The sequence below is a fragment of the Bombina bombina genome, chromosome 9 (assembly GCF_027579735.1).
Source record: "Bombina bombina isolate aBomBom1 chromosome 9, aBomBom1.pri, whole genome shotgun sequence".
Taxonomy (NCBI): domain Eukaryota; kingdom Metazoa; phylum Chordata; class Amphibia; order Anura; family Bombinatoridae; genus Bombina; species Bombina bombina.
In genome coordinates this window covers 94178365-94204471 of record NC_069507.1, presented here as the reverse complement: position 1 = coordinate 94204471, position 26107 = coordinate 94178365, and the positions used below count along the sequence as shown (strand labels likewise).

General features: G+C 41.8%; 1 protein-coding gene across 1 annotated transcript in view; it reads left to right on the top strand.

The window, feature by feature from the left end:
• RTKN2 (rhotekin 2) overlaps positions 1-26107 on the top strand; it is a 324918-nt gene that overhangs the window by 179672 nt on the left and 119139 nt on the right. Inside the window, exon 6 of the mRNA XM_053692261.1 lies at positions 10913-11110. Within this exon, the coding sequence (XP_053548236.1) occupies positions 10913-11110 (198 nt within the window). The remainder of the gene's footprint in view (positions 1-10912; positions 11111-26107) is intronic.

Genomic DNA, 26107 nt, shown 5'->3' with positions numbered 1-26107 from the left:
CAAAAAATCTCGACTATCACGGTTTTTAAATTGCGGCGATTAATTGCGGTTTTAAATCGCATACGCGATTAATCATGCAGAGATATATATATATATATATATATATATATATATTGGGAGAAAAAAAAAGCGGAAATGGCTATTGACCATCCAACTGAAAATAATAGAATCACTTAGTATATCTATAAAAATGTGAAATACTAGTCAGATATTGATTGATAATCGGAACTCTCAGCCCTTATATATATCTAGAGCTGGATATATAAATATATGAAGAGTTTCCTTAATGTCCATACATTAGATAGAAACAAATGGAGTCATAGTCACCAAACATGTAAGAGAAAGTACTTTCAGAATGACTTCAATTTCGAGGGGGTTAGATCGGTATTCACCACTATCAGTGACCTCCGATGATATCCAATTGACTCCTGCTGGGTGCTGCTTGAATCACGAGACAGGCTGCCACTGGATCATCGAGGGGAGCAGATTCTGAGAAAAAAAATACAAGCGCAACCCAGATTCAAGGCAGTATAACACAATTTTATTAAACACTCCGTGCTATATTGCACTTACAAGATTTCAGATGAAAACAGGCACATCATGCAGACTATGGCAAAGATAATTTGCCGTAGTTTGCATGATATGCCTGTTTTCATTTGAAATCTTGTAAGTGCAATATAGCACGGAGTGTTTTAATAAAATTGTGTTATACTGCCTTGAATCTGGGTTGCGCTTGTATTTTTTTCCTCAGGATTATATATATATATATATATATATATATATATATATATATATATATATATATATATATATATATATATACTAAAAGAGGCCGAGGAAAAAAGGGCTCCAACTCCCTGAAGTTTCACTTACACCTGGGACAACAGAAGGGAAAAAAGACAAGCTCGTTGTTTGGAAGTTTCCCCTATACCCTAAGGGGCCAAGCCGACTGAGAGTAATTTCCTGATGTGCGGTTACCTTACCTCATATGATTGAGGTTCCTTTCTGTAAGTTTGAATTTCACCCATATCCAAAGTCTCAAATTCCACAACTGTGTATATACAGCATATAAGTGCTCCAGCATTTGGGACATTTTGCATTCAGCTTTCTACTCAATCTTATAGTGTATTTTATTATTTTTTCATATGGTGTTTTATTTGTTGTGCTTTCTGTATTATTTTTGGCATTCAGTCACACATAATAATTGTGTTTTTTATATTATCTCCTAACAACCAGCGCTATCACATCCCTTATTACGGCCTCTTCACACTCATTTGTACACAGGGGGATAAGCACTGGGCTGGCCGGGGATTCCTTCTTTGTCTCGGCCAGCACAATTGCTTTTCTGCCCTCTAAGGGATAGCCGCTATAGGGTTGGTTTTTTGCTCCCAGGGGATTCCACCTTCTAGATTGATATTAGATTCACATCTATATCTCCTTTCCACCCCCTCAGTCCAGCGCCTTCTACTTTTCTCGCTTTCAGTTCCATATATATATATATATATATATGTGATGTGTGTGTATGTGTGTATATATATATATATATATATATATGTGTATATATATATATATGTGTATATATATATATATATGTGTATATATATATATATATATATATATATATATATATATATATAGTGTTAATATTAACAGATTGGAGCATTTTATTTTACCACTTTTATGTCACTTTAAAATTACATTTAATAATGTGGGTGCAAAACTGCTCTATAGTATAATGCAGTCTGTTATATGCCAATTCAAAGACAGCATGCAACATCATGTGGTGCATATTGTAAGTGCAGCTTTCTGACGCGTCTTGCACACAACTCCATAGAGACAAAACAATATCATTCTGAAACGGATAAGTGTGGTGCTAGGATATTTAAACAAGTTTCTCAGTGGAATCTTCATATGTGCTGTTTTCTCATCTTTGACCCAATGTCCATTGGATAGCACAATCAGATTTCCTGATATTCTGATATTTAGCCATCATTGTTGAGGTGTGAAGCAGTCAGTTTACTGCAACTTTTCATTGAAAAGAAACCGTTTTATTGGTAGGTATACATCTTTTTTCACTTAAGGCATATTTCATTTATATCAAACATTGAAACCTGTTACAGTCAGTAATAACCCTCATCCTATAGTATAGAGCAAGGAATATTTTCTCTCCCATGCATTCATAAGTATCAGTTTCTTACAAAGGCCTAGCAAAGTCATATGATATCACAAGATTGTGATGGAATAGATATCCTATAAGGGTTGGCCAAGACGCATATTTTTGTCTCATGCTTGAATTGTATCCCCAAGCAAGTATTCTTGCCCAATAGAAGGAGCAGATAACTATATACTCCAGTGACAATTTATACATGTTATTTTTCCATTTATAGTGGTCAATAAGTATTGCTATGTAAAACAATCTCCCAAGTGCAGTTTTTTTTTAAAAGTTTTTATAACGTGAATCCTATAATTTAATATGCACCAATGCGTACGTTACCATTGTGAGCACAATGTTATCACATGAACTAATGCCCTCTAGCTGTGAAAAACTGTCAAAATACACTGAGATAAGAGGTGGCCTTCAAGGGCTTAGAAATTAGCATATGAGCTTACCTAGGTTAAGCTTTCAAAAAAAAATACCAAGAGAACAAAAAATTGATGATAAAAGTAAATTGGAAAGTTGTTTAAAAGTGCATGTCCTATCTAAATCATGAAAGTCTAATTTCTTTTGCAAGATGTACCGAGTCCACGGATTCATCCTAACTTGTGGGATATTGTCCTTCCTGACAGGAAGTAGCAAAGAGAGCACCACAGCAGAGCTGTCTATATAGCTCCCCCCCTTAACTCCACCCCCAGTCATTCTCTTTGCTGGCTCTAAGCAGCAAGGGTAAGAGAAGAAGTGTTAAACTGTTAGTTTTATTTTATCTTCAATCAAGTGTTTGTTATTTTTAAATGGTACCGGTGTTGTACTATTTACTCTCAGGCAGGACATAGATGAAGATTTCTGCCTGGAGGATGATGATCTTAGCATTTGTAACTAAGGTCCACTGCTGTTCCCACATGAGCTGAGGAGTACAGGAAAACTTCAGTGTGAGGAACGGTTTCTTGCTATACAGCAATGAGGTATGTTCAGTCATATTTTCTGCAGAGACTGTGTTAACTCAGAAAGACTGACAGTGTCCCCATTAGGGGAAGAAGGGTAAGCAGCAATCCTAGTGTTATCAGAGGTTTTTACTAGCTTGCATAAAGGGTTAATTTTTTGTGGGCACTCAGTTTGTTATGTGAATTTGGGACAAACATTTTTGTGTCTGGGAGTAACGTTTTCTGTTTCATGGGACATTTGCTTGAGGGTTCTTTGGGGTTGTTTATAACCCACATGGCTTTCAGGCAGGGTTTGTTAGTTTTGTGTAGGCCCCAGCAACATCGAGTGAGGTGGGCGGGGTCTATTTTCGCGCCTCAGTTGCGCATTTACAAGCAGCAATCAACTTCTCCTGAGGTCCTGATAGTCTTCTGAGGGACTAATTGAAGCCTTAAACCCCATATTATCGCTTCCTAAGGGCAGGTAGGTGCTTTAGGGGTTTTTAACCGGTTTTAGACAATTATCAATCCGTTTTTTTCATTTGGGGGTCTATTGCTTTTTTACTTGTGGGGCAATCCTTCTAAAGCTTAGTGGGTACACTGTTAAAATGTCTGAATTTTTGAAGCAATTTTAACCTGTTTTGCAGTTTGTGTATGCCTTTTTCTCTTAAAGGTACAGTACTGTTTTTGCAAATTGTCTTTTTTTTTATTAAATAAAGTGTTTTCCAAGCTTGCTTACTTCATTACTAGCCATGTCTGACACTGAGGAAACTCATTGTTCAATTTGTTTAGAAGCCATTGTGGAACCCCCTCTAAGAATGTGTCACAATTGTACTGATATGTCTATAAATTGCAAACAGCATATTTTGACTTATAAGAGTTTGGCACTAGATGGTTTCACCATCTAGTTCTCCCCAAGTGTCACAACCAGTTACGCCCGCACAAGCGACGCCAAGTACTTCTAGTGCGTCTAATTCTTTCACCTTGCAAGATATGGCTTCAGTTATGAATACTACCCTCACAGAGGTTTTATCTACACTGCCAGGGTTGCAAGGGAGTGCTAGCTCTGGGTTAAGAACACATGCTGAGCCTTCTGAAGCTTTAGTAGCCGTATCCGATATTCCCTCACAATGTTCTCAGGTAGGGATGATGGATTTGCTGTCTGAGGGAGAGATTTCTGATTCAGGAAAGATGTTCCCTCAGACAGATTCAGATATGACGGCATTTAAATTTAAGCTAGAGCACCTCCGTTTATTGCTCAGGGAGGTTTTAGCTACTCTGGAGGATTGTGACCCTATTGTCGTTCCAGAGAAATTGTGTAAAATGGACAAATATTTAGAGGTTCCTGATTACACTGATATTTTTCCGGTCCCTAAGAGGATTTCGGACATTGTTACTAAGGAGTGGGATAAACCAGGTATTCCGTTTGCTCCCCCTCCTGTTTTTAAGAAAATGTTCCCCATTTCTGACACCATAAAGGACTCATGGCAGACGGTCCCTAAGGTGGAGGGAGCTATTTCTACTCTGGCTAAGCGTACAACTATACCTGTTGAAGACAGTTGTGCTTTCATTGATCCTATGGATTAAAAGTTAGAGGGTCTCCTAAAGAAAATTTTTGTTCATCAGGGTTTTCTTCTTCAACCTATAGCGTGCATTGTTCCGGTAACCACTGTAGCTGCTTTTTGGTTTGAGGCTCTAGAAGAGGCTCTTCAGATGGAGACCCCACTAGATGATATTTTGGACAGAATTAAGGCCCTTAAGTTGGGTAATTCTTTTATTACAGACGCCGCTTTTCATCTTGCTAAGTTAGCGGCAAAGAATTCAGGTTTTGCCATTTTAGCGCGAAGAGCGTTATGGCTTAAGTCCTGAACAAAAGTAATGTCCTCCAGCACTGGTGATAGGAGTGCAAGCCTGGGGAGCTACTGCCAAAGCTTCAAATCAATCACTGTGTAGAAAAAAATTCAAGCAGCACATCCACTTGTAAACAAATATCTGCTTTTATTGTACCAAGACACAAAAATCCATGACGTTTCGGGCTCAAATGCAACGATTAAGGGCATTTGAGCCCGAAACGTCATGGATTTTTGTGTTTTGGTACAATAAAAGCAGATATTTGTTTACAAGTGGATGTGCTGCTTGAATTTTTTCTACACAATGGCTTAAGTCCTGGTCAGCTGATGTCATCTAAATCTAATCTTTTGACCATCCCTTTCAAAGGTAAGACCCTATTCGGGCCTGCACTGAAAGAGATAATTTCAGACATCACTGGAGGGAACGGTCATGCCCTTCCTCAAGATAAGTCAAATAAGACAAGGACCAAACAAAATAATTTTTGTTCCTTTCGAAACTTCAAGGGTGGTCCCACTTCCTCTTCCCCTGCTGCAAAGCAAGAGGGGAACTTTGCTCTATCCAAGCCAACCTGGAGACCTAACCAGGCTTGGAACAAGGGTAAACAGGCCAAAAAGCCTGCTGCTGCCACTAAGACAGCATGAAGGGTTAGCCCCCGATCTGGGACCGGATCAAGTAGGGGGCAGACTTTCTCTCTTTGCTATGGCCTGGGCAAGAGATATTCAGGAATCCTGGGCCGTAGAAATTGTAACCCAGGGGTATCTCCAAGGGGGAGATTCCATCTTAAACAATTGTCTGTAAACCAGACAAAAAGAGAGGCGTTCTTACGCTGTGTAGAAGACATTTTTACCATGGAAGTGATCTGCCCAGTTCCGAAAACAGAACAGGGGCAAGGTTTCTACTCCAATCTGTTTGTGGTTCCCAAAAAAGAGGGAACCTTCAGACCAATTCTAGATCTCAAGATCCTAAACCAATTCCTAAGAGTTCTATCCTTCAAGATGGAGACCATTCGGACTATTTTAACAATGATCCAGGAGGGTCAATATATGACTACCGTGGATCTAAAGGATGCGTATCTACACATTCCTATCCACAAAGATCATCACCAGATCCTCAGGTTTGCCTTTCTGGACAGGCATTACCAGTTTGTGGCTCTTCCCTTTGGGTTGGCCACGGCACCAAGAATCTTCACAAAGGTGATAGGGTCCCTTCTGGCGGTCCTAAGGCCGAGAGGCATAGCAGTGGCGCCTTATCTAGAGGATACCTTAATTAAGCGTCGACTTTCCAACTTGCCAAGTCTCACATGGACTTAGTGTTGGCCTTTCTAAGATAACTATACAAAAACTTGAGAAGCACTCGAGCGGCAGCAGTTAGTGCATATATAATATTTATTGTGAATTCCAGCATAGGACAAATACAGAAATGGTGCAAAAAGCAACAACATAAGGGTAACTAAACCCAGGTTAAAACAGAGACCAAGAAAGCTGGAGTGTCAAGATGAACGGCTTACGCGTTTTGGCCTAATCCTTACTCATAGCCATTTAAAATGAGCACGGACTTTACGTGCTATAAAACCTCACTCCAGCGTGGATAGTCGCTCAGGTTCCCCACCTGTCTTTCTATGGGCCAATCAAAGAATCATTAGCATACACACCCCCTCTGCGCGTATCCAAGTGAATGAATCACGTACGCACGCAAAAAACACACACACATTGGGGCGCTCAGTACATAGCAAATAGTACCCGGCAGGATGACTGAGAGACAGGAAGCATTTGACATGAGGGGATTTATTGTTGGTTGCCAGGTTACGAGGCAACCTCAATCTCCCCTGGGTGTGTGTGTTTTTTGCGTGCGTACGTGATTCATTCACTTGGATACGTGCAGTGGGGGTGTGTATGCTAATGATTCTTTGATTGGCCCATAGAAAGACAGGTGGGGAACCTGAGGGACTATCCACGCTGGAGTGAGGTTTAATAGCACGTAAAGTCTGTGCTCATTTTAAATGGCTATGAGTAAGGCTTAGGCCGAAACGCGTAAGCCGTTCATCTTGACACTCCAGCTTTCTTGGTCTCTGTTTTAACCTGGGTTTAGTTACCCTTATGTTGTTGCTTTTTGCACCATTTCTGTATTTGTCCTATGCTGGAATTAACAATAAATATTATATTTGCACTAACTGCTGCCGCTCGAGTGCTTCTCAAGTTTTTGTATAGTTCTGTTTGATTCACGGCCAGAGTGAGCACGGAGCCAGCGGCAAAGGGCTGCAGGGGTATTTAATATACTGGAGCGCTGCTGGAGACAAGGGACCGGAACTCACACGGACGGAGAGACGATCATGGAGCAGCAAGACGTCTAATGTTACAACGCCTTTGGAAATTAGAGGTATGATTGTACTCTGAGTCTGGGGAGTTGTGTTACGGTACTGTGTTTACTTAAATACATCTAGTAACCTTAGGTCCGTTCTCCACACATCATTCTTTACAGTGGGGTGGAGGAACCCCGCTGTTATTTAAAGCGCCCACACACAGGGGGTTAAGTGATCTGAACTGTAAGTGTTCCTAACCAGAGGGTGTTTTATCATTGCACAAGGAGAAATCAGGTATGCTGCATGCCCTTTTACTTCAGAAACTTGAGCAGTTTTGAATAAATATACATCCATCTGGGATTATCATTGTGGAACACTTGTATTGATACTTGTTCCCTCTGGACTGTTTCCACACCACAAAACTTTTTCCTCCATATTCTCATTGTAATTGGCCTTTCTAAGATCTCATGGGTGAAAGGTGAACGTGAAAAATCACCTGCCGAGCTCTTCATTCCATTCCTCGGCCATCAGTGGCTCAGTGTATGGAGGTAATCGGACTTATGGTAGCGGCAATGGACATAGTTCCGTTTGCTCGCTTGCATCTCAGACCACTGCAACTATGCATGCTCAAACTGTGGAATGGGGATTATGCAGATTTATCTCCTCAGATAAATCTGGATCAAGAGACCAGAGACTCTCTTCTTTGGTGGTAGTCACAGGATCACCTGTCCAGGGGAATGTGTTTCCGCAGGCCAGCGTGGGTTATTGTGACGACGGATGCCAGCCTACTGGGCTGGTGTGCAGTCTGGAATTCCCTGAAAGCACAGGGTTTGTGGACTCGGGAGATGGCCCTCCTACCGATAAATATTCTGGAATTAAGAGCGATATTCAATGCTCTTCAGGCGTGGCCTCAGCTGGCTTCGGCCGGATTCATCAGGTTTCAGTTGGACAACATCACGACTGTAGCTTATATCAATCATCAGGGGGGAACAAGGAGTTCCTTGGCGATGATAGAAGTTTCCAGGATAATCCGATGGGCAGAGGCTCACTCTTGCCATCTATCAGCGATCTATATCCCAGGGGTGGAGAACTGGGAGGCAGATTTTCTAAGTCGTCAGACTTTTCATCCGGGGGAGTGGGAGCTCCTTCCGGAGGTGTTTGCTCAACTTGTTCAGATATGGGGCACACCAGAATTGGATCTGATGGCGTCTCGTCAGAACGCCAAACTTCCTCGTTACGGATCCAGGTCAAGGGATCCTCAGGCGGTACTGATAGATGCTCTTGCAGTACCCTGGCCGTTCAACCTGGCTTATGTGTTTCCACCATTCCCTCTCCTTCCGCATCTGATTGCCAGAATTAAACAGGAGAGAGCTTCGGTGATTTTGATAGCGCCTACGTGGCCACGCAGGACTTGGTATGCAGACCTGGTGGATATGTCATCTCTGCCACCATGGACTCTGCCACTGAGATGGGACCTTTTGATTCAAGGTCCATTCAAGCATCCACATCTAATTTCACTGCAACTGACTGCTTGGAGATTGAACACTTGATTTTATCAAAGCGGGGTTTCTCTGAGTTGGTCATAGATACCTTGATTCAGGCTCGAAAGCCTGTCACCAGGAAGATCTATCATAAGATATGGCGTAAATATCTTTTTTGGTGCGAATCCAAAGGCTACTCATGGAGCGAGATCAGGATTCCTAGGATTTTGTCTTTTCTCCAAGAAGGATTGGAGAAAGGATTGTCCGCTAGTTCCTTAAAGGGACAGATATCTGCTTTGTCTATTCTGTTGCACAAGCGTATGGCAGATGTCCCAGACGTTCTGTTTTTTTGTCAGGCTTTACTTAGAATTAAGCCTGTGTTTAAACCTGTTGCTCCGCCATGGAGTCTAAATTTAGTTCTTAAAGTTCTTCAGGGGGTTCCGTTTGAACCCATGCATTCCATAGAAATTAAGCTTCTATCTTGGAAAGTTCTGTTTCTAGTTGCTATCTCTTCAGCTCGAAGAGTTTCTGAACTATCTGCATTACAATGTGACTCGCCTTATCTTGTTTTCCATGCTGATAAGGTGGTTTTGCATACCAAACCTGGATTCCTCCCTAAGGTTGTTTCTAACAGGAATATCAATCAGGAAATTGTTGTTCCTTCTCTGTGTCCTAATCCTTATTCTAAGAAGGAACGTCTGTTGCACAACTTGGACGTGGTTCGTGCCTTGAAGTTTTATTTGCAGGCAACCAAAGATTTTCGCCAATCATCTTCTTTGTGTGTTGTCTATGCTGGAAAGTGTAGAGGTCAAAAGGCTACGGCTACCTCTGTTTCCTTTTGGCTGAAAAGCATCATCCGTTTGGCTTATGAGACTGCTGTACATCAGCCTCCTGAAAGAATTACAGCTCACTCCACTAGAGCGGTGGCTTCCACATGGGCTTTTAAAAATGATGCTTCTGTTGAACAGATTTGTAAGGCTGCGACTTGGTCTTCGCTTCATACCTTTTCCAAATTTTACAAATTTTATACTTTTCCTTCTTCGGAGGCTATTTTTGGGAGAAAGGTTTTGCAAGCAGTGGTGCTTTCCGTTTAGGTTCCTGTCTTGTCCCTCCCTTCATCCGTGTCCTAAAGCTTTGGTATTGGTATCCCACAAGTTAGGATGAATCTGTGGACTCGGTACATCTTGCAAAAGAAAACAAAATTTATGCTTACCTGATAAATTTCTTTCTTTTGCGATGTACCGAGTCCATGGCCCGCCCTGTCTATTCAAGACGGATAGTATTTTTTATGTAAACTTCAGTCACCTCTGCACCTTATAGTTTCTCCTTTTCTTTCTTGGCCTTCGGTCGAATGACTGGGGGGTGGAGTTAAGGGGGGAGCTATATAGACAGCTCTGCTGTGGTTCTCTCTTTGCTACTTCCTGTCAGGAAGGACAATATCCCACAAGTTAGGATGAATCCGTGGACTCAATACATCGCAAAAGAAAGACATTTATCAGGTAAGCATAAATTTTGTTTTTTACTGTCCCTTTAATTATCCTTTTTAATTGAAAAGCTTGTGGTCCTTTTTATATAGATTCTTAAAGGGATAGTAAAGTCAAAATTAAACTTGCATGATTCAGATAGAGCATGTCATTTTAACACACTTTTAAATTCACTTCTGATTTCAAATGTGCTTCGTTCTCTTAGTATCCCTTGTTAAAGAATGAATACGCATATATCATACAGCAGTGGGAGCTGCTGCTTATTGGTGCCTGCACACATTTGTCTCTTGTGATTGGCTAAATAGATATTTTCAGCTTCCTGGCAGTAGTGCAATGCTGTCCCTTCAGCAATAGATAACAAAAGAATGAAGAAAATTTGATAATAGAATTAAATTGGAAAGTTGTTTAAAATTATATATTCTATCTGAATCATAAAAGAAAAATCTGTGGTTTACTATCCCTTTAATCAGAGTTTTATAAACTTCAGACAACTTCCTTTGTTCTAATTTCTGATGAAATGATAATGTTAGAGTTTTTAAACCATTGCGGATTATGGTGTTTTGAAGTATCCTAATGTTGAAACATGCTTTTCCATTCATACGTGCGTAACATTTAAAAAGCTTAATAAAAAGGGTATTTTATCGTTATATTAAAATGTTTTCTTTTTGTTTTGAGTTTTTAAGCTTTTCTTTCTTTTTTTTTCTTATCCCCCCCTTTAACAGTACTGAAGCAAGGCCAGATTTTCAATTAAATTTGGAAGTATATAGCTGTTGCATGGAAGACTCATCTATAGCCAATACTCCCAAGAAACTTGCACGGAAGCTTAGAAACTCAATTGGCAAATCTGCAGGGAAGAAATTTAATTCAGAACTTGAAGAAACTGAGGCAGAAACTTTTCAGTTTGTAAATCCTCATATGCCGTGAGTGTTTTTTTTTTTTGTTTGCTTTTCCCCACGTATAATCTTTACATTTTGTTACTGTTGAGCTATTAAAAATATTTTGCTTGCATATATGTATTTGGTATGGTTTTGGCATGCAATAATGTGTTCATGATTGTATTACCTACTTAACAATCACATTTTTTCCAATCTTTTGAGAACGTTTTGCAATAGTTAAAAAGTAAGCCAAATCGTTCTCAAATTCAAATCCTTTCTAGTCCTTAAAGGGACAGTCAACACGATAATTTTTGTTGTTTTAAAAGATACATAATCCCTTTTTTACACATTCTCCAGTTTTGCATAACCAACGCTTATATTAATTTACTTTTTACCTCTGTGATTAACTTGTATTTAAGCATCTTCTGACAGCCCCTGATCACATGACATTTTATTAATTCTCTATTGACTTTCATTTTAGCTAATTAGTGCAGTGTCTGCCACAATCCACGGGCGTGATCACAATGTTATCTCTATGGTTTACATGAACTAGCTCTCCCCTGCTGTGAAAAGCAAGTAAAAAAGTGTGATAAGAGGCGGCCTTCAAGGGCTTAGAAATTATCATATGAGCCTTCCTAGGTTTAGCTTTCAACTAAGAATACTAAGAGAGCAAAGCAAAATTGGTGTAAAAAGTAAATTGGAAAGTTGTTTAAAATGACATGCCCTATTTGAAACATGAGTTTTTTTTGGACTTGACTGTCCCTTTAAGATTAACACTTTTCAAATGGTTTTCAGATGATGTTGCACTGTATTTAAAGGGCTAATCTACATGAAATTTTTTATCATTTTAAAAAGATAGCTAATCCCTTTATTAGTTTTGTATAACCAACACGATTATATTAATATGCTTCTTATCTCTGTGTAAGTCTTTTTATCTTTCTTTTTGAGTTTGTAGTTTCCCAAAATGCTAATACTGTAATCCATAAATATCATATAGGTTTCCCATACTGATTTTCCAAGACGTAGCTGTGTTTCATCATTAGTCATGGTGTTTTTTATTTGGCAATTTAGCCTATTTTCGTATATTTATCTGTGCTGACAAAATTACATTGTTTTGAAAATAACCTATTTTTAATGTTACTGAACATAGCTAACTATGGCTTATTTTCCATTGCTGTTGTAAACTGTAACTGATGGCAACATATAACATCTTCATAGACTTTAAAGTGCCATGAAACATGTTGAGATCTGTGCATATCATAAAAGGGCTAATAAATTAAAAATAGATGGCATAAAAAAATTGTTTAAAAATTCCTGGCAAGTATTTTAAAATAATTTTAAAAAAATAAGCAAAATTAATTACATAGTTAAGCTGCCTGGAGAAGCCAACTCCACCCCCCTTATTGTTTAGACACAGGCATTGTATTTCAATTGAGTTTACAGCATCCTAGGTAAGCTCCATCAGATAATCCATATGCACTTTTGCATTCTACCAAAACAACAATAGATATAAATACAGCCATAGAAGGAAATGTGTGGGGGGAGTTAGAGCTTTACAATTTAGAAAATAAAAAGAAAGGGTTAGTAGCGAGGCACTGCAGTATACATTTGCAGGTAAAGTAATTAAAGTACATATTATATTTTGTCTATCCAAACTTGTTTTATGTCCCTTTAATGACATACTTATTGTTACCACCAGTTTACAACAGCAATGAAAACTAGACCTATGTGTTTAATTCATGCAAAGGGGTTAAACACACAGGTAAAGACCCACTTTCTTTCTGCGAATATTATAGCTCCCCAGCAGAACATGGCTAGTAATTGGTGGCTACGTGCGGCTGCCACTCCTGTATTTCTCAACACAATGTTCTGCCTAGCTTGTGGCTCCTGAGTGGAATTTTACTTATGTGTTAAATCCATTTGTGTGGGTTTAAACCTTTAGGAGTTCTTTAGAAAAACATTTTATTGATTTTGAATCATTTCATTTTGATCTGAAAATCGCTATTAAATTCTATATGGATATCCATCTAAAGGGGAGGAGAGTCCACGGCTTCATTCATTACTTTTGGGAAGAAAGAACCTGGCCACCAGGAGGAGGCAAAGACACCCCAGCCAAAGGCTTAAATACCTCCCCTAATCCCCCAGTCATTATTTGCCTTTCATAATAGAAGGATGGCAGAGAGGTGCCGAAGATTCGGAGTAGTCTCTAAAGGAGTGTAGTACTCTTCGAAATGGGACTGGAGTTTTAAGTAGTCCTGTCAGCCTCTTAGTGAGAGCCTGGGTGAAAGCGCCACAAGCGATCAGCGTTGACGAGTTTCGCTGCCTGCTTTTTGCACTCAAGTCCATGTCAGGAGCGATGCTTCTACCTGTCGCACTTGAAGGGCTATGTTCCTGTTCCACGGCATAGATTCTGGTAAGATAGTTTCATTTCTCTTGTTAAGTGTATCCAGTCCACGGATCATCCATTACTTGTGGGATATTCTCCTTCCCAACAGGAAGTTGCAAGAGGATCACCCACAGCAGAGCTGCTATATAGCTCCTCCCCTCACTGCCATATCCAGTCATTCTCTTGCAACTCTCAACTAAGGACTGTGGTGTTTTATATTTGGTTTATTTCTTCAATCAAAAGTTTGTTATTTTTAAATGCTACCGGAGTGTACTGTTTATCTCAGGCAGTATTTAGAAGAAGAATCTGCCTGCGTTTTCTATGATCTTAGCAGAAGTAACTAAGATCCTTTGCTGTTCTCACATATTCTGAGGAGTGAGGTAACTTCAGAGGGGGAATAGCGTGCAGGTTTTCCTGTAATAAGTTATGTGCAGTTAAAATATTTTTCTAGGGATGGAATTTGCTAGAAAATGCTGCTGATACCGAAGTAATGTAAGTAAAGCCTTAAATGCAGTGATAGCGACTGGTATCAGGCTTATTAATAGAGATACATACTCTTATAAAAGTGTATTTTAAAACGTTTGCTGGCATGTTTAATCGTTTTTTACATATGTTTGGTGATAAAACTTATTGGGGCCTAGTTTTTTCCACATGGCTGGCTTGAATTTTGCCTAGAAACAGTTCCCTGAGGCTTCCCACTGTTGTAATATGAGTGGGAGGGGCCTATTTTGGCGTTTTTTTTTGCACAGCAAAAATTACAGACACAGACATCCAGCTTCTTCCTGCATGATCCAGGACTTCTCTGAAGGGCTCAAAAGGCTTCAAAAGTCGTATTGAGGGAGTTAAAAAGCCACAGTAGAGCTGTGGCAGTTGTTGTGACTGTTTAAAAAACGTTTTTGTCATTTGTTATTCCGTTTTTGGTATTAAGGGGTTAATCATCCATTTGCAAGTGGGTGCAATGCTCTGCTAACTTATTACATACACTGTAAAAATTTCGTTAGTGTAACTGCATTTTTTCACTGTTATTTCAAAATTTTGGAAAATTTGTGTTTCTTAAAGGCGCAGTAACGTTTGTTATATTTCTTGTAAACTTGTTTTAAAGTGTTTTCCAAGCTTGCTAGTCTCATTGCTAGTCTGTTTAAACATGTCTGACACAGAGGAACCTACTTGTTCATTATGTTTGAAAGCCATGGTGGAGCCCCATAGGAGAATGTATTGATTTCACCTTAAACAGTAAAGATCAGTCTTTATCTATAAAAGAATTATCACCAGAGGGTTCTGTCGAGGGGGAAGTTATGCCTACTAACTCTCCCCATGTGTCAGACCCTTTGCCTCCCGCTCAGGGGACGCACGCTAATATGGCGCCAATTACATCAGGGACGCCCATAGTGATTACCTTGCAGGACATGGCTGCAATCATGAATAATACCCTGTCAGAGGTATTATCTAGATTGCCTGAATTAAGAGGCAAGCGCGATAGCTCTGGGGTTAGGAGAGATACAGAGCGCGCAAATGCTGTTAGAGCCATGTCTGATACTGCGTCACAGTATGCAGAACATGAGGACGGAGAGCTTCAGTCTGTGGGTGACATCTCTGACTCGGGGAAACCTGATTCAGAGATTTCTAATTTTAAATTTAAGCTTGAGAACCTCCGTGTATTGCTTGGGGAGGTATTAGCTGCTCTGAATGACTGTAACACAGTTGCAATTCCAGAGAAATTGTGTAGGCTGGATAGATACTATGCGGTGCCGGTGTGTACTGACGTTTTTCCTATACCTAAAAGGCTTACAGAAATTATTAGCAAGGAGTGGGATAGACCCGGTGTGCCCTTTTCCCCACCTCCTATATTTAGAAAAATGTTTCCAATAGACGCCACTACACGGGACTTATGGCAGACTGTCCCTAAGGTGGAGGGAGCAGTTTCTACTTTAGCAAAGCGTACCACTATCCCGGTTGAGGACAGTTGTGCTTTTTCAGATCCAATGGATAAAAAATTGGAGGGTTACCTTAAGAAAATGTTTATTCAACAAGGTTTTATTTTACAGCCCCTTGCATGCATTGCGCCTGTCACTGCTGCGGCGGCATTCTGGTTTGAGGCCCTGAAAGAGGCCATCCAGACAGCTCCATTGAATGAAATTATTGACAAGCTTAGAACGCTTAAGCTAGCTAACTCATTTGTTTCTGATGCAATTGTTCATTTGACTAAACTAACGGCTAAGAATTCCGGATTCGCCATCCAGGCGCGTAGGGCGCTATGGCTTAAATCCTGGTCAGCTGACGTGACTTCAAAGTCTAAATTACTCAACATTCCTTTCAAAGGACAGACCTTATTCGGGCCTGGCTTGAAGGAAATTATTGCTGACATTACTGGAGGCAAGGGTCATACCCTTCCTCAGGACAGGGCCAAATCAAAGGCCAAACAGTCTAATTTTCGTGCCTTTCGAAATTTCAAGGCAGGAGCAGCATCAACTTCCTCCGCTTCAAAACAAGAGGGAACTGTTGCTCATTCCAGACAGGCCTGGAAACCTAACCAGTCCTGGAACCCTAACCAGTCCTGGAACAAGGGCAAGCAGGCCAGAAAACCTGCTGCTGCCCCCAAGACAGCATGAAGGAACAGCCCCCTATCCGGAAACGGATCTAGTGGGGGGCAGACTTTCTCTCTTCGCCCAGGCGTGGGCAAGAGATGTTCAGGATCCCTGGGCGTTGAAGATCATATCTCAGGGATATCTTCTGGACTTCAAAGCTTCTCCTCCACAAGGAAGATTTCATCTTTCAAGGTTATCAGCAAGCCAGATAAAGAAAGAGGCATTCCTAAGCTGTGTGCAAGACCTCCTAGTAATGGGAGTGATCCATCCAGTTCCGCGGACGGAACAAGGACAGGGATTTTATTCAAATCTGTTTGTGGTTCCCAAGAAAGAGGGAACCTTCAGACCAATCTTGGATCTAAAGATCTTAAACAAATTCCTCAGAGTTCCATCATTCAAAATGGAAACTATTCGGACCATCCTACCCATGATCCAAGAGGGTCAGTACATGACCACAGTGGACTTAAAGGATGCCTACCTTCACATACTGATTCACAAAGATCATCATCGGTTCCTAAGGTTTGCCTTTCTAGACGGGCATTACCAATTTGTAGCTCTTCCCTTCGGGTTGGCCACTGCCCCGAGAATTTTTACAAAGGTTCTGGGCTCACTTCTGGCGGTTCTAAGACCGCAAGACATAGCGGTGGCTCCGTATCTAGACGACATCCTGATACAGGCGTCAAGCTTTCAAATTGCCAAGTCTCATACAGAGATAGTTCTGGCATTTCTGAGGTCGCATGGGTGGAAAGTGAACGTGGAAAAGAGTTCTCTATCCCCACTCACAAGAGTCTCCTTCCTAGGGACTCTTAAAGATTCTGTAGAGATGAAAATTTACCTGACGGAGTCCAGGTTATCAAAACTTCTAAATGCTTGCCGTGTCCTTCATTCCATTCCACGCCCGTCAGTGGCTCAGTGCATGGAAGTAATCGGCTTAATGGTAGCGGCAATGGACATAGTGCCATTTGCGCGCCTGCATCTCAGACCGCTGCAATTATGCATGCTAAGTCAGTGGAATGGGGATTACTCAGATTTGTCCCCTCTACTAAATCTGGATCAAGAGACCAGAGATTCTCTTCTCTGGTGGCTTTCTCGGGTCCATCTGTCCAAGGGTATGACTTTTCGCTGGCCAGATTGGACAATTGTAACAACAGATGCCAGCCTTCTAGGTTGGGGCGCAGTCTGGAACTCCCTGAAGGCTCAGGGATCGTGGACTCAGGAGGAGAAACTCCTCCCAATAAATATTCTGGAGTTAAGAGCAATATTCAATGCTCTTCTAGCTTGGCCTCAGTTAGCAACACTGAGGTTCATCAGATTTCAGTCGGACAACATCACGACTGTGGCTTACATCAACCATCAAGGGGGAACCAGGAGTTCCCTAGCGATGTTAGAAGTCTCAAAGATAATTCGCTGGGCAGAGTCTCACTCTTACCACCTGTCAGCGATCCACATCCCAGGCGTAGAGAACTGGGAGGCGGATTTTCTAAGTCATCAGACTTTTCATCCGGGGGAGTGGGAACTCCATCCGGAGGTGTTTGCACAACTGGTCCATCGTTGGGGCAAACCAGAACTGGATCTCATGGCGTCTCGCTGGCCTATGTGTTTCCACCGTTTCCTCTGCTCCCTCGACTGATTGCCAAAATCAAACAGGAGAGAGCATCAGTGATTCTGATAGCGCCTGCGTGGCCACACAGGACCTGGTATGCAGACCTAGTGGACATGTCATCTCTTCCACCATGGACTCTGCCTCTGAGGCAGGACCTTCTAATACAAGGTCCTTTCAATCATCCAAATCTACTTTCTCTGAGACTGACTGCATGGAGATTGAACGCTTCATTCTATCAAGGCGTGGCTTCTCCGAGTCAGTCATTGATACCTTAATACAGGCTCGGAAGCCTGTCACCAGAAAAATCTACCATAAGATATGGAGTAAATATCTTTATTGGTGTGAATCCAAGAGTTACTCATGGAGTAAGGATAGGATTCCTAGGATATTGTCCTTTCTCCAAGAGGGTTTGGACAAAGGCTTATCAGCTAGTTATTTAAAAGGACAGATCTCTGCTCTGTCTATTCTTTTGCACAAGCGTCTGGTAGAAGTTCCAGACGTCCAGGCATTTTTCAAGCTTTGGTTAGGATTAAGCCTGTGTTTAAAACTGTTGCTCCCCTGTGGAGCTTAAACTTGGTTCTTAAAGTTCTTCAGGGAGTTCCGTTTGAACCCCTTCATTCCATTGATATTAAGCTTTTATCTTGGAAAGTTCTGTTTTTGATGGCTATTTCCTCGGCTCGAAGAGTCTCTGAGTTATCTGCCTTACATTGTGATTCTCCTTATCTGATTTTTCATTCAGACAAGGTAGTTCTGCGTACCAAACCTGGGTTTTTACTTAAGGTGGTTTCTAACAGGAATATCAATCAAGAGATTGTTGTTCCATCATTGTGTCCTAATCCTTCTTCAAAGAAGGAACGTCTTTTGCATAATCTGGACGTAGTGCGTGCCTTGAAGTTTTACTTACAGGCTACTAAAGATTTTCGTCAAACATCTGCCCTGTTTGTCGTTTACTCTGGACAGAGGAGAGGTCAAAAAGCTTAGACAACCTCTCTCTCCTTTTGGCTTCGGAGCATAATACGCTTAGCCTATGAGACTGCTGGACAGCAGCCCCCTGAAAGGATTACAGCTCATTCTACTAGAGCTCTGGCTTCCACCTGGGCCTTTAAAAATGAGGCCTCTGTTGAACAGATTTGCAAGGCTGCGACTTGGTCTTTGCTTCACACCTTTTCAAAATTTTACAAATTTGACACTTTTGCTTCTTCGGAGTCTGTTTTTGGGAGAAAGGTTCTACAGGCAGTGATTCCTTCCATTTAAGTTCCTGCCTTGTCCCTCCCATCATCCGTGTACTTTAGCTTTGGTATTGGTATCCCACAAGTAATGGATGATCCATGGACTGTATACACTTAACAAGAGAAAACATAATTTATTTCTCTTGTAGTGTATCCAGTCCACGGCCCGCCCTGTCCTTTTTAAGGCAGGTCTAAATTTTAATTAAACTACAGTCACCACTGCACCCTATGGTTTCTCCTTTCTTGTCTTGTTTCGGTCGAATGACTGGATATGGCAGTGAGGGGAGGAGCTATATAGCAGCTCTGCTGTGGGTAATCCTCTTGCAACTTTCTGTTGGGAAGGAGAATATCCCACAAGTAATGAATGATCCGTGGACTGGATACACTACAAGAGAAATAAATTTATCAGGTAAGCATAAATTATGTTTTTTTATACATAATGATAACACAGAAGACAGGGTCTCAGTGTGACGCCTTTTATCTTATGGAATTAAGGGTAAATATTCCTAGTAAGGGGATTATTGAACGGGGGGGTTTATACATGATATTGTTTGTGTGATTGCTGCATGATCTGCGAGATGAGGCTCTGGCAATGGTGGAACTTTCAGGTTGACTTCCCGGAGTATTTGCGCGGCCGGTTTTGGCACATTTTCTCCTTAGTGCAGGGGCGGTCCTGCGAGGCATTCCATGTGACCGGGTGCGATCTCCACTTCCTCTGTTGATCAGCGGCGCAGGAGACGAAGCGGTTTCTGTAGTCCGGGTCATAGTAGGTGGTGAGTGCCCCGGCCATTGGAGGTATAAAGGGACCTGTTTATTTAGTCCATAATAAAAGTGCAAGCTATGGAGTACTCTGACACGTTGGAGGGTACTCCTTCTTTAACAAAGTCTCATTCCTGTGTTTATTGTGAGGAGGTTCTTGTAGATCAGCCTGCTCAACTATGTTCCACCTGCTTCGATAAAGTTGCGACATCTAAAAATAAAGAGATGCCTAGTACTACTGAGCCGTCCACCTCTGAGGGTTCCCCGTCTCGTGAGGTGCGTTCCCTGCTTTCATCTCCGAGTACACATGCAGCTCCCCAGGGTTCGTTGGCCGTCAGATTTTGCGGATCAACTGCAAACGGCGGTATCAAGTGATCCATGCCTTACCACGTTCTGCTAAGCCTAGGGCGTATCATGGCAGCCCGGCTCAGGGGTTGTCTACGCCTATGGAAATATCAGAGGCGTTATACGATCACGAGGCCCTCTCCGACTATTCGGAGGAGGCTCCTTCTGGGTCGGAGTCCGGGTCATCTCATCCTCCGGCTGCGGAGGAGCCTGACTTTAGGTTTAGGATAGAGAATTTGCGCTTTTTGCTGAGCAAGTGCTAGCTATTTTGGAGGTTCCGGAACCAAAGCTTCCGAGGATCCTTCGATTCCTAAGCTTGACAAGGTATACAAGGACAGGGTGGTGCCTCAGACATTCCTGGTTCCTGTTAAGATGGCTAACATCATTAAGAATGAATGGGAGCGATTAGGTTCTTCCTTTTCCCCTTCTTCCTTTAAGATACTGTTCCCCATCCCGTACTCTCAATTCAAGCTGTGAGGGACTGTCCCTAAGGTGGATGGTGCTATTTCCACGCTCGCGAAGCGGACAACTATTCCTCTCGAGGATAGTTCGTCATTTAAAAAGCCCATGGATAAAAAGTTGGAAACATGTTAAAAAAAATGTTTCAGCACACAGGGTTTGTTTTTCAACCGGCAGCTGCGGCAAATCTTTTTGTGGTTCCAAAGAAGGAGGGCACGTTCCGTCTGATTCTGGACCTAAAGTGTTTAAACAAGTTTCTGACTGTTCCATCGTTCAAAATGGAAACAGTCAGATCTATTCTGCCCCTAGTTCAAGACGGGCAGTTCATGACGACAATAGACTTGAAGGATGCTTACCTTCATGTTCAAATTCCCAGGGACCACTTCAAGTTCCTAAGATTTGCGTTTCTGGACCAACACTTCCAGTTTGTGGCCCTTCCCTTCGGTCTGGCGACGGCCCTTAGAGTCTTCACGAAGGTTCTGGGGGCCCTACTTGTAGTGGCCAGATCCAGGGGCATTGCTGTGGTGCCCTATTTGGACAACATCCTAGTCCAAACGCCGTCTTTCAGCCTTGCAGAGGATTATTCAAGGGCTCTTCTTTTCTTGCTCCAATCTCACGGTTGGAAGATCAACTCTGGAAAGAGTTTCTGGGCACGATAATAGACTCTATGGGGCCTAGTTATCAAGCCGTCAACCTCAAATACGCTGGAATTCCGCAGCGTATTTGTGGCGAGGCTGATTCGCCTTAGTTATCAAAGGCTAGAGACCGGCAAAAGTAGAATTTTGTGACGTAAACTTCGATCCGCCGGACTCAGTCCGACACAGATCGATTCTTACGTCACTCCAGATGTTCCGCACACAAGTACGGCAAAATCTGACTACTTTTGCTAGTTATCAAAAAACTAGCAGGTACGCTCGGCACTTTTCCGGCCCAGCGTACCTGGTTTTCAATCCGCCGCCCTGGAGGCGGCGGATCCCATAGGAATCAATGGGAGTCTGACCATAGCGAAAGTACAAGTTCGCTGCTGCCAGACATCCCATTGATTTCTATGGGAGCTGTCTACACCTAACACCCTAACATGTACCCCGAGTGTAAACACCACTAATCTGCCCCCCTACACCGCTGCAAATAAATAAAGTTATTACCCCCTAAACCGCCGCTCCTAGACCCTGCCGCAACTATGATAAATGTATTAACCCCTAAACCGCCGCTCCTAGACCCTGCCGCAACTCTGATAAATGTATTAACCCCTAAATCGCCGCTCCCGGACACCGCTGCCACCTACATTATACCTAGTAACCCCTATCCTGCCCCCCCTACACCGTCGCCCTCTATAATAAAGTTATTAACCCCTATCCTGCTGATCCCGCACCTCGCTGCAACTAAATAGTTTAACCCCTAAACCGCCGCTCCCAGACCCTGCCGCAACCTATATTAAATTTATTAACCCCTAATCTGCCCTCCCTACACCGTCGCCACCTATAATAAATTTATTAACCCCTATCCTGCCCCCCCACTACACCGCCGCCACTGTAATAAAATTATTAACCCCTAAACCTAAGTCTAAAACTAACCCTAACACCCCCCTAACTTAAATATTAATTAAATAAATCTAAATAATATTTCTATTATGAACTAAATTAATCCTATTTAAAACTAAATACTTACCTTTAAAATAAACCCTAATATAGCTACAATATAAATAATAATTATATTGTAGCTATCTTAGGATTTATTTTTATTTTACAGGTAACTTTCAATTTATTTTAACTAGGTACAATAGCTATTAAATAGTTATTAACTATTTAATAGCTACCTAGCTAAAATAAAGAGAAATTTACCTGTAAAATAAAAACTAACCTAAGTTACAATTACACCTAACACTACACTATACTTTAATAAATTATTCCTATTTAAAACTAAATACTTACCTGTAAAATAAACCCTAAGATAGCTACAATGTAATTAATAATTACATTGTAGCTATCTTAGGGTTTATTTTACAGGTAAGTATTTAGTTTTAAATAGGAATAATTTATTAAAGTATAGTGTAGTGTTAGGTGTAATTGTAACTTAGGTTAGTTTTTATTTTACAGGTAAATTTCTCTTTATTTTAGCTAGGTAAGCTATTAAATAGTTAATAACTATTTAATAGCTATTGTACCTAGTTAAAATAAATTGAAAGTTACCTGTAAAATAAAAATAAATCCTAAGATAGCTACAATATAATTATTATTTATATTGTAGCTATATTAGGGTTTATTTTAAAGGTAAGTATTTAGTTTTAAATAGGATTAATTTAGTTCATAATAGAAATATTATTTAGATTTATTTAATTAATATTTAAGTTAGGGGGGTGTTAGGGTTAGTGTTAGACTTAGGTTTAGGAGTTAATAATTTTATTACAGTGGCGGCAGTGTAGTGGGGGGCAGGATAGGGGTTAATAAATTTATTATAGGTGGCGACGGTGTAATTGGGGCAGATTAGGGGTTAATAAATTTAATATAGGTTGCGGCAGGGTCTGGGAGCGGCGGTTTAGGGGTTAAACTATTTATTTAGTTGCGGCGAGGTGCGGGATCAGCAGGATAGGGGTTAATAACTTTATTATAGAGGGCGACGGTATAGGGGGGGCAGGATAGGGGTTACTAGGTATAATGTAGGTGGCAGCGGTGTCCGGGAGCAGCGGTTTAGGGCTTTATACATTTATCAGAGTTGCGGCAGGGTCTAGGAGCGGCGGTTTAGGGGTTAGTAACTTTGAGTTGCGGGAGGCTCCGGGGGCGCCGGTATAGGGGGTAGAACAGTATAGTATAGTGTGGGTGCTTAGTGACAGGCTAGCAATAATGCTGGGAAAAAGCCGAAGAGCAGCGAGATCGGATGAGTGATAACTCTCACAGTCCGCTGCTCATCGCCCCGTACTTGTTGCGCGGCTTTTTGACAGCTTTATTTGATAACTTAGGCGAAAATTTTCAGGTCCGCGGCGGCGATATGAGGCGAGCTTAGGCAGGCGTATTGGGCCGGCGAAGGCAAGAAAGTTGACACGTTGATAACTACCCCCCCATGTCCAGGAAAATATTTCTCACAGATCAACGACACAGGAAGATTGCGTCCACCGGTCTTGCCCTTCAGTCCTCCTCAAGCCCTTCGGTGATTCAGTGTATGGAGATGATCGGGCTCATGGTCTCCAGCATAGACGTCATCCCTTTCACCAGATTCCATCTCAGACCTCTTCAATTGTGCATGTTGAGTCAGTTGAACGGCGATCATTCAGATCTTAAACAGCAGATATCCATGGATGCTCGGACCAGGGACTCCATCTGTCCCTGGGGACATCCTTCTTGAGACCTTCTTGGGAAATTGTGACCACGGATGCGAGTCTCACAGGATGGGGAGCTGTTTGGGGTGCCAGGATAGCACAAGGAAAATGGACCCGGGAGGAGTGTCTCCTTCCAATAAATATTCTGGAACTTTGAGCAATTTACAATGCTCTGAGGGAGTGGCCTCCTCTGAGGTCATTTAGCTTCATCAGATTCCAGGCCGACAACATTACCTCTGTGGCTTACATCAACCATCAGGGGGGTATTAGGAGCTCCCTAGCAATGAGGGGGTATCTCGGATTCTGGAGTGGGCCACAGCTGCTCGCTCTCAGCGATCTACATTCCAGGTGTGGACAACTGGGAAGCGGACTTTCTCAGCAGGCAATCCTTCCATCCTGGGGAATGGTCTCTTCACCCCGAAGTGTTTGCGGAGATTTGTCTCAGATGGGGAACGCCAGAGATAGATTTCATGGCGTCCAGACTCAATTGCAAGCTACCCCGATACTGGTTGAGCGATCCCCAGGCAGAGCTGATGCTTTTAGCGATTCAGCCTAGCTTACATTTTTCCACCGTTACCACTTCTACCTCGTGTAGTGGCACTCGTTAAACAGGAGCAAGCTTCGGCCATCCTGATTGCTCCATCGTGGCCGCGGAGGACATGGTTTGCGGGTCTGGTGGGGATGTCATCCTCTCCACCATGGAGGTCACCCTACCGCAGGGATCTGCTGGAACAGGGCCCCTTTCAACATCAAAATGTCGTTTCTCTGAGGCTGACTCTGTGGAGATTGAATGCTTAGTCTTAGCCAAGAAAGGTTTTTCTGAAAGTGTGATTGACACTTTAGTTCAGGCAAGAAAGCCAGTCACCCGTCGCATCTACCATAAGGTGTGGAGGACTTACTTGTCCTGGTGTCAGAAGCATGGATATCCTTGGCACAAGGTGAAGGTATCCAGGCTTCTGTCGTTTCTACAGGAGGGTTTGGAGAAGGGTCTTGCCGCTAGGTCCTTAAATGGTCAGATTTCGGCATTATCAGTCTTGCTGTTGTCATGGTTCCACCCCTTATGGGTGTCCCTAACTCAGCCTATAAATGGATACCTATTCAAGCACTCATTGCTTGTTAATTTGATACCTAGATTACTAAGCTCAAGTTCCTTACTAGGAATAGTACCGCCTGTGCAATTATTCAGACATACCTTGCTGTCAATTTGCCTGCTGTGACCCCGTGGATTGTGGATACCAGTCATCTCCTAACCACTCATCACAAACTCTTCGCTGAGACGCTGCTTACGTCATCAGCTACGGCCAGACTTCTCTGCTCACTCTCACCAGAGAACGCCGCACAGCCTACCGCTATCCGGATCAGAGGTATAACAACTAACCGATGCGGTTAGCAGCACCACTGTTTGTTCTTACTCCTCACTTGATCTGGGAGTCATTTTCAATGTAAAGTATTTGCGCTATTCCTATAAACCTGCAGGTAACTTTGAATTATCCCAGGTGGGGATAAAAAAAGCGCGCTGAAAAAAAGTGTAAAGCATATAACATATCTTAACTAACAAAGTCAGTGTGCAACTCTACCGTAAAACCGGTTAGTGATTATGTCCTTGATACAAAAGGGATTCCTGTAGGTTCGTTTCAATATTTTTCTCCCCTTTCAGAAAAGAAAATGGTAGATGTATTTCTATAAAGCTTTTTATTACAAGAAGTTGTCTATGCCTTGTGGTATTCCAATACCATACAACAACACACCAAGTTCCATTTTCCAGTTGAAATCACCAGCACCAAGAAAAAGGTTGCCTAGGGGGTACCAGCAAAGACTCCAAGGAACGCTATCCATCCAGTGTACTAGCCACTGTTAAGTGCTAGCAAGCTATCACGCACTGGTCACAGCACAGTGCCTCTTGTTCTGGTAAGCACACCATTTGTCTACATATGTTTGCTCACAATACCAGACAATATTACGCTATTGTGGCGCCCTCTCTCTTTTCCTTCCTGCAGGTAACTTTATACAACTTAAGCTTTACCACATTTCAACGTTATTTCTATATTATTTAATCAGTTATATCTGGTGCCAAGTTTGTTATTTTCTATTTAAACTGCAACTGCTCATTAGGTTATGTGTGAGATTAATGCATACACCTATAACCATGTGTTTAATATATCAAATTATACAGATTAACATTTTCAGTGATTTAGAAGTAATCTCATGAAAATAATAAATCTGTAAACACAACTAATTGTAATTCCCTTTTATTTTAAGTTCAGCAGCTGAGTAGTCTACATTCTACTTTATAGGATTTAACTTACTAATTCCTCTGACAGTTGTGAAGGAGACTCGCTGAGCTTTCTGACATTCAATCTTTC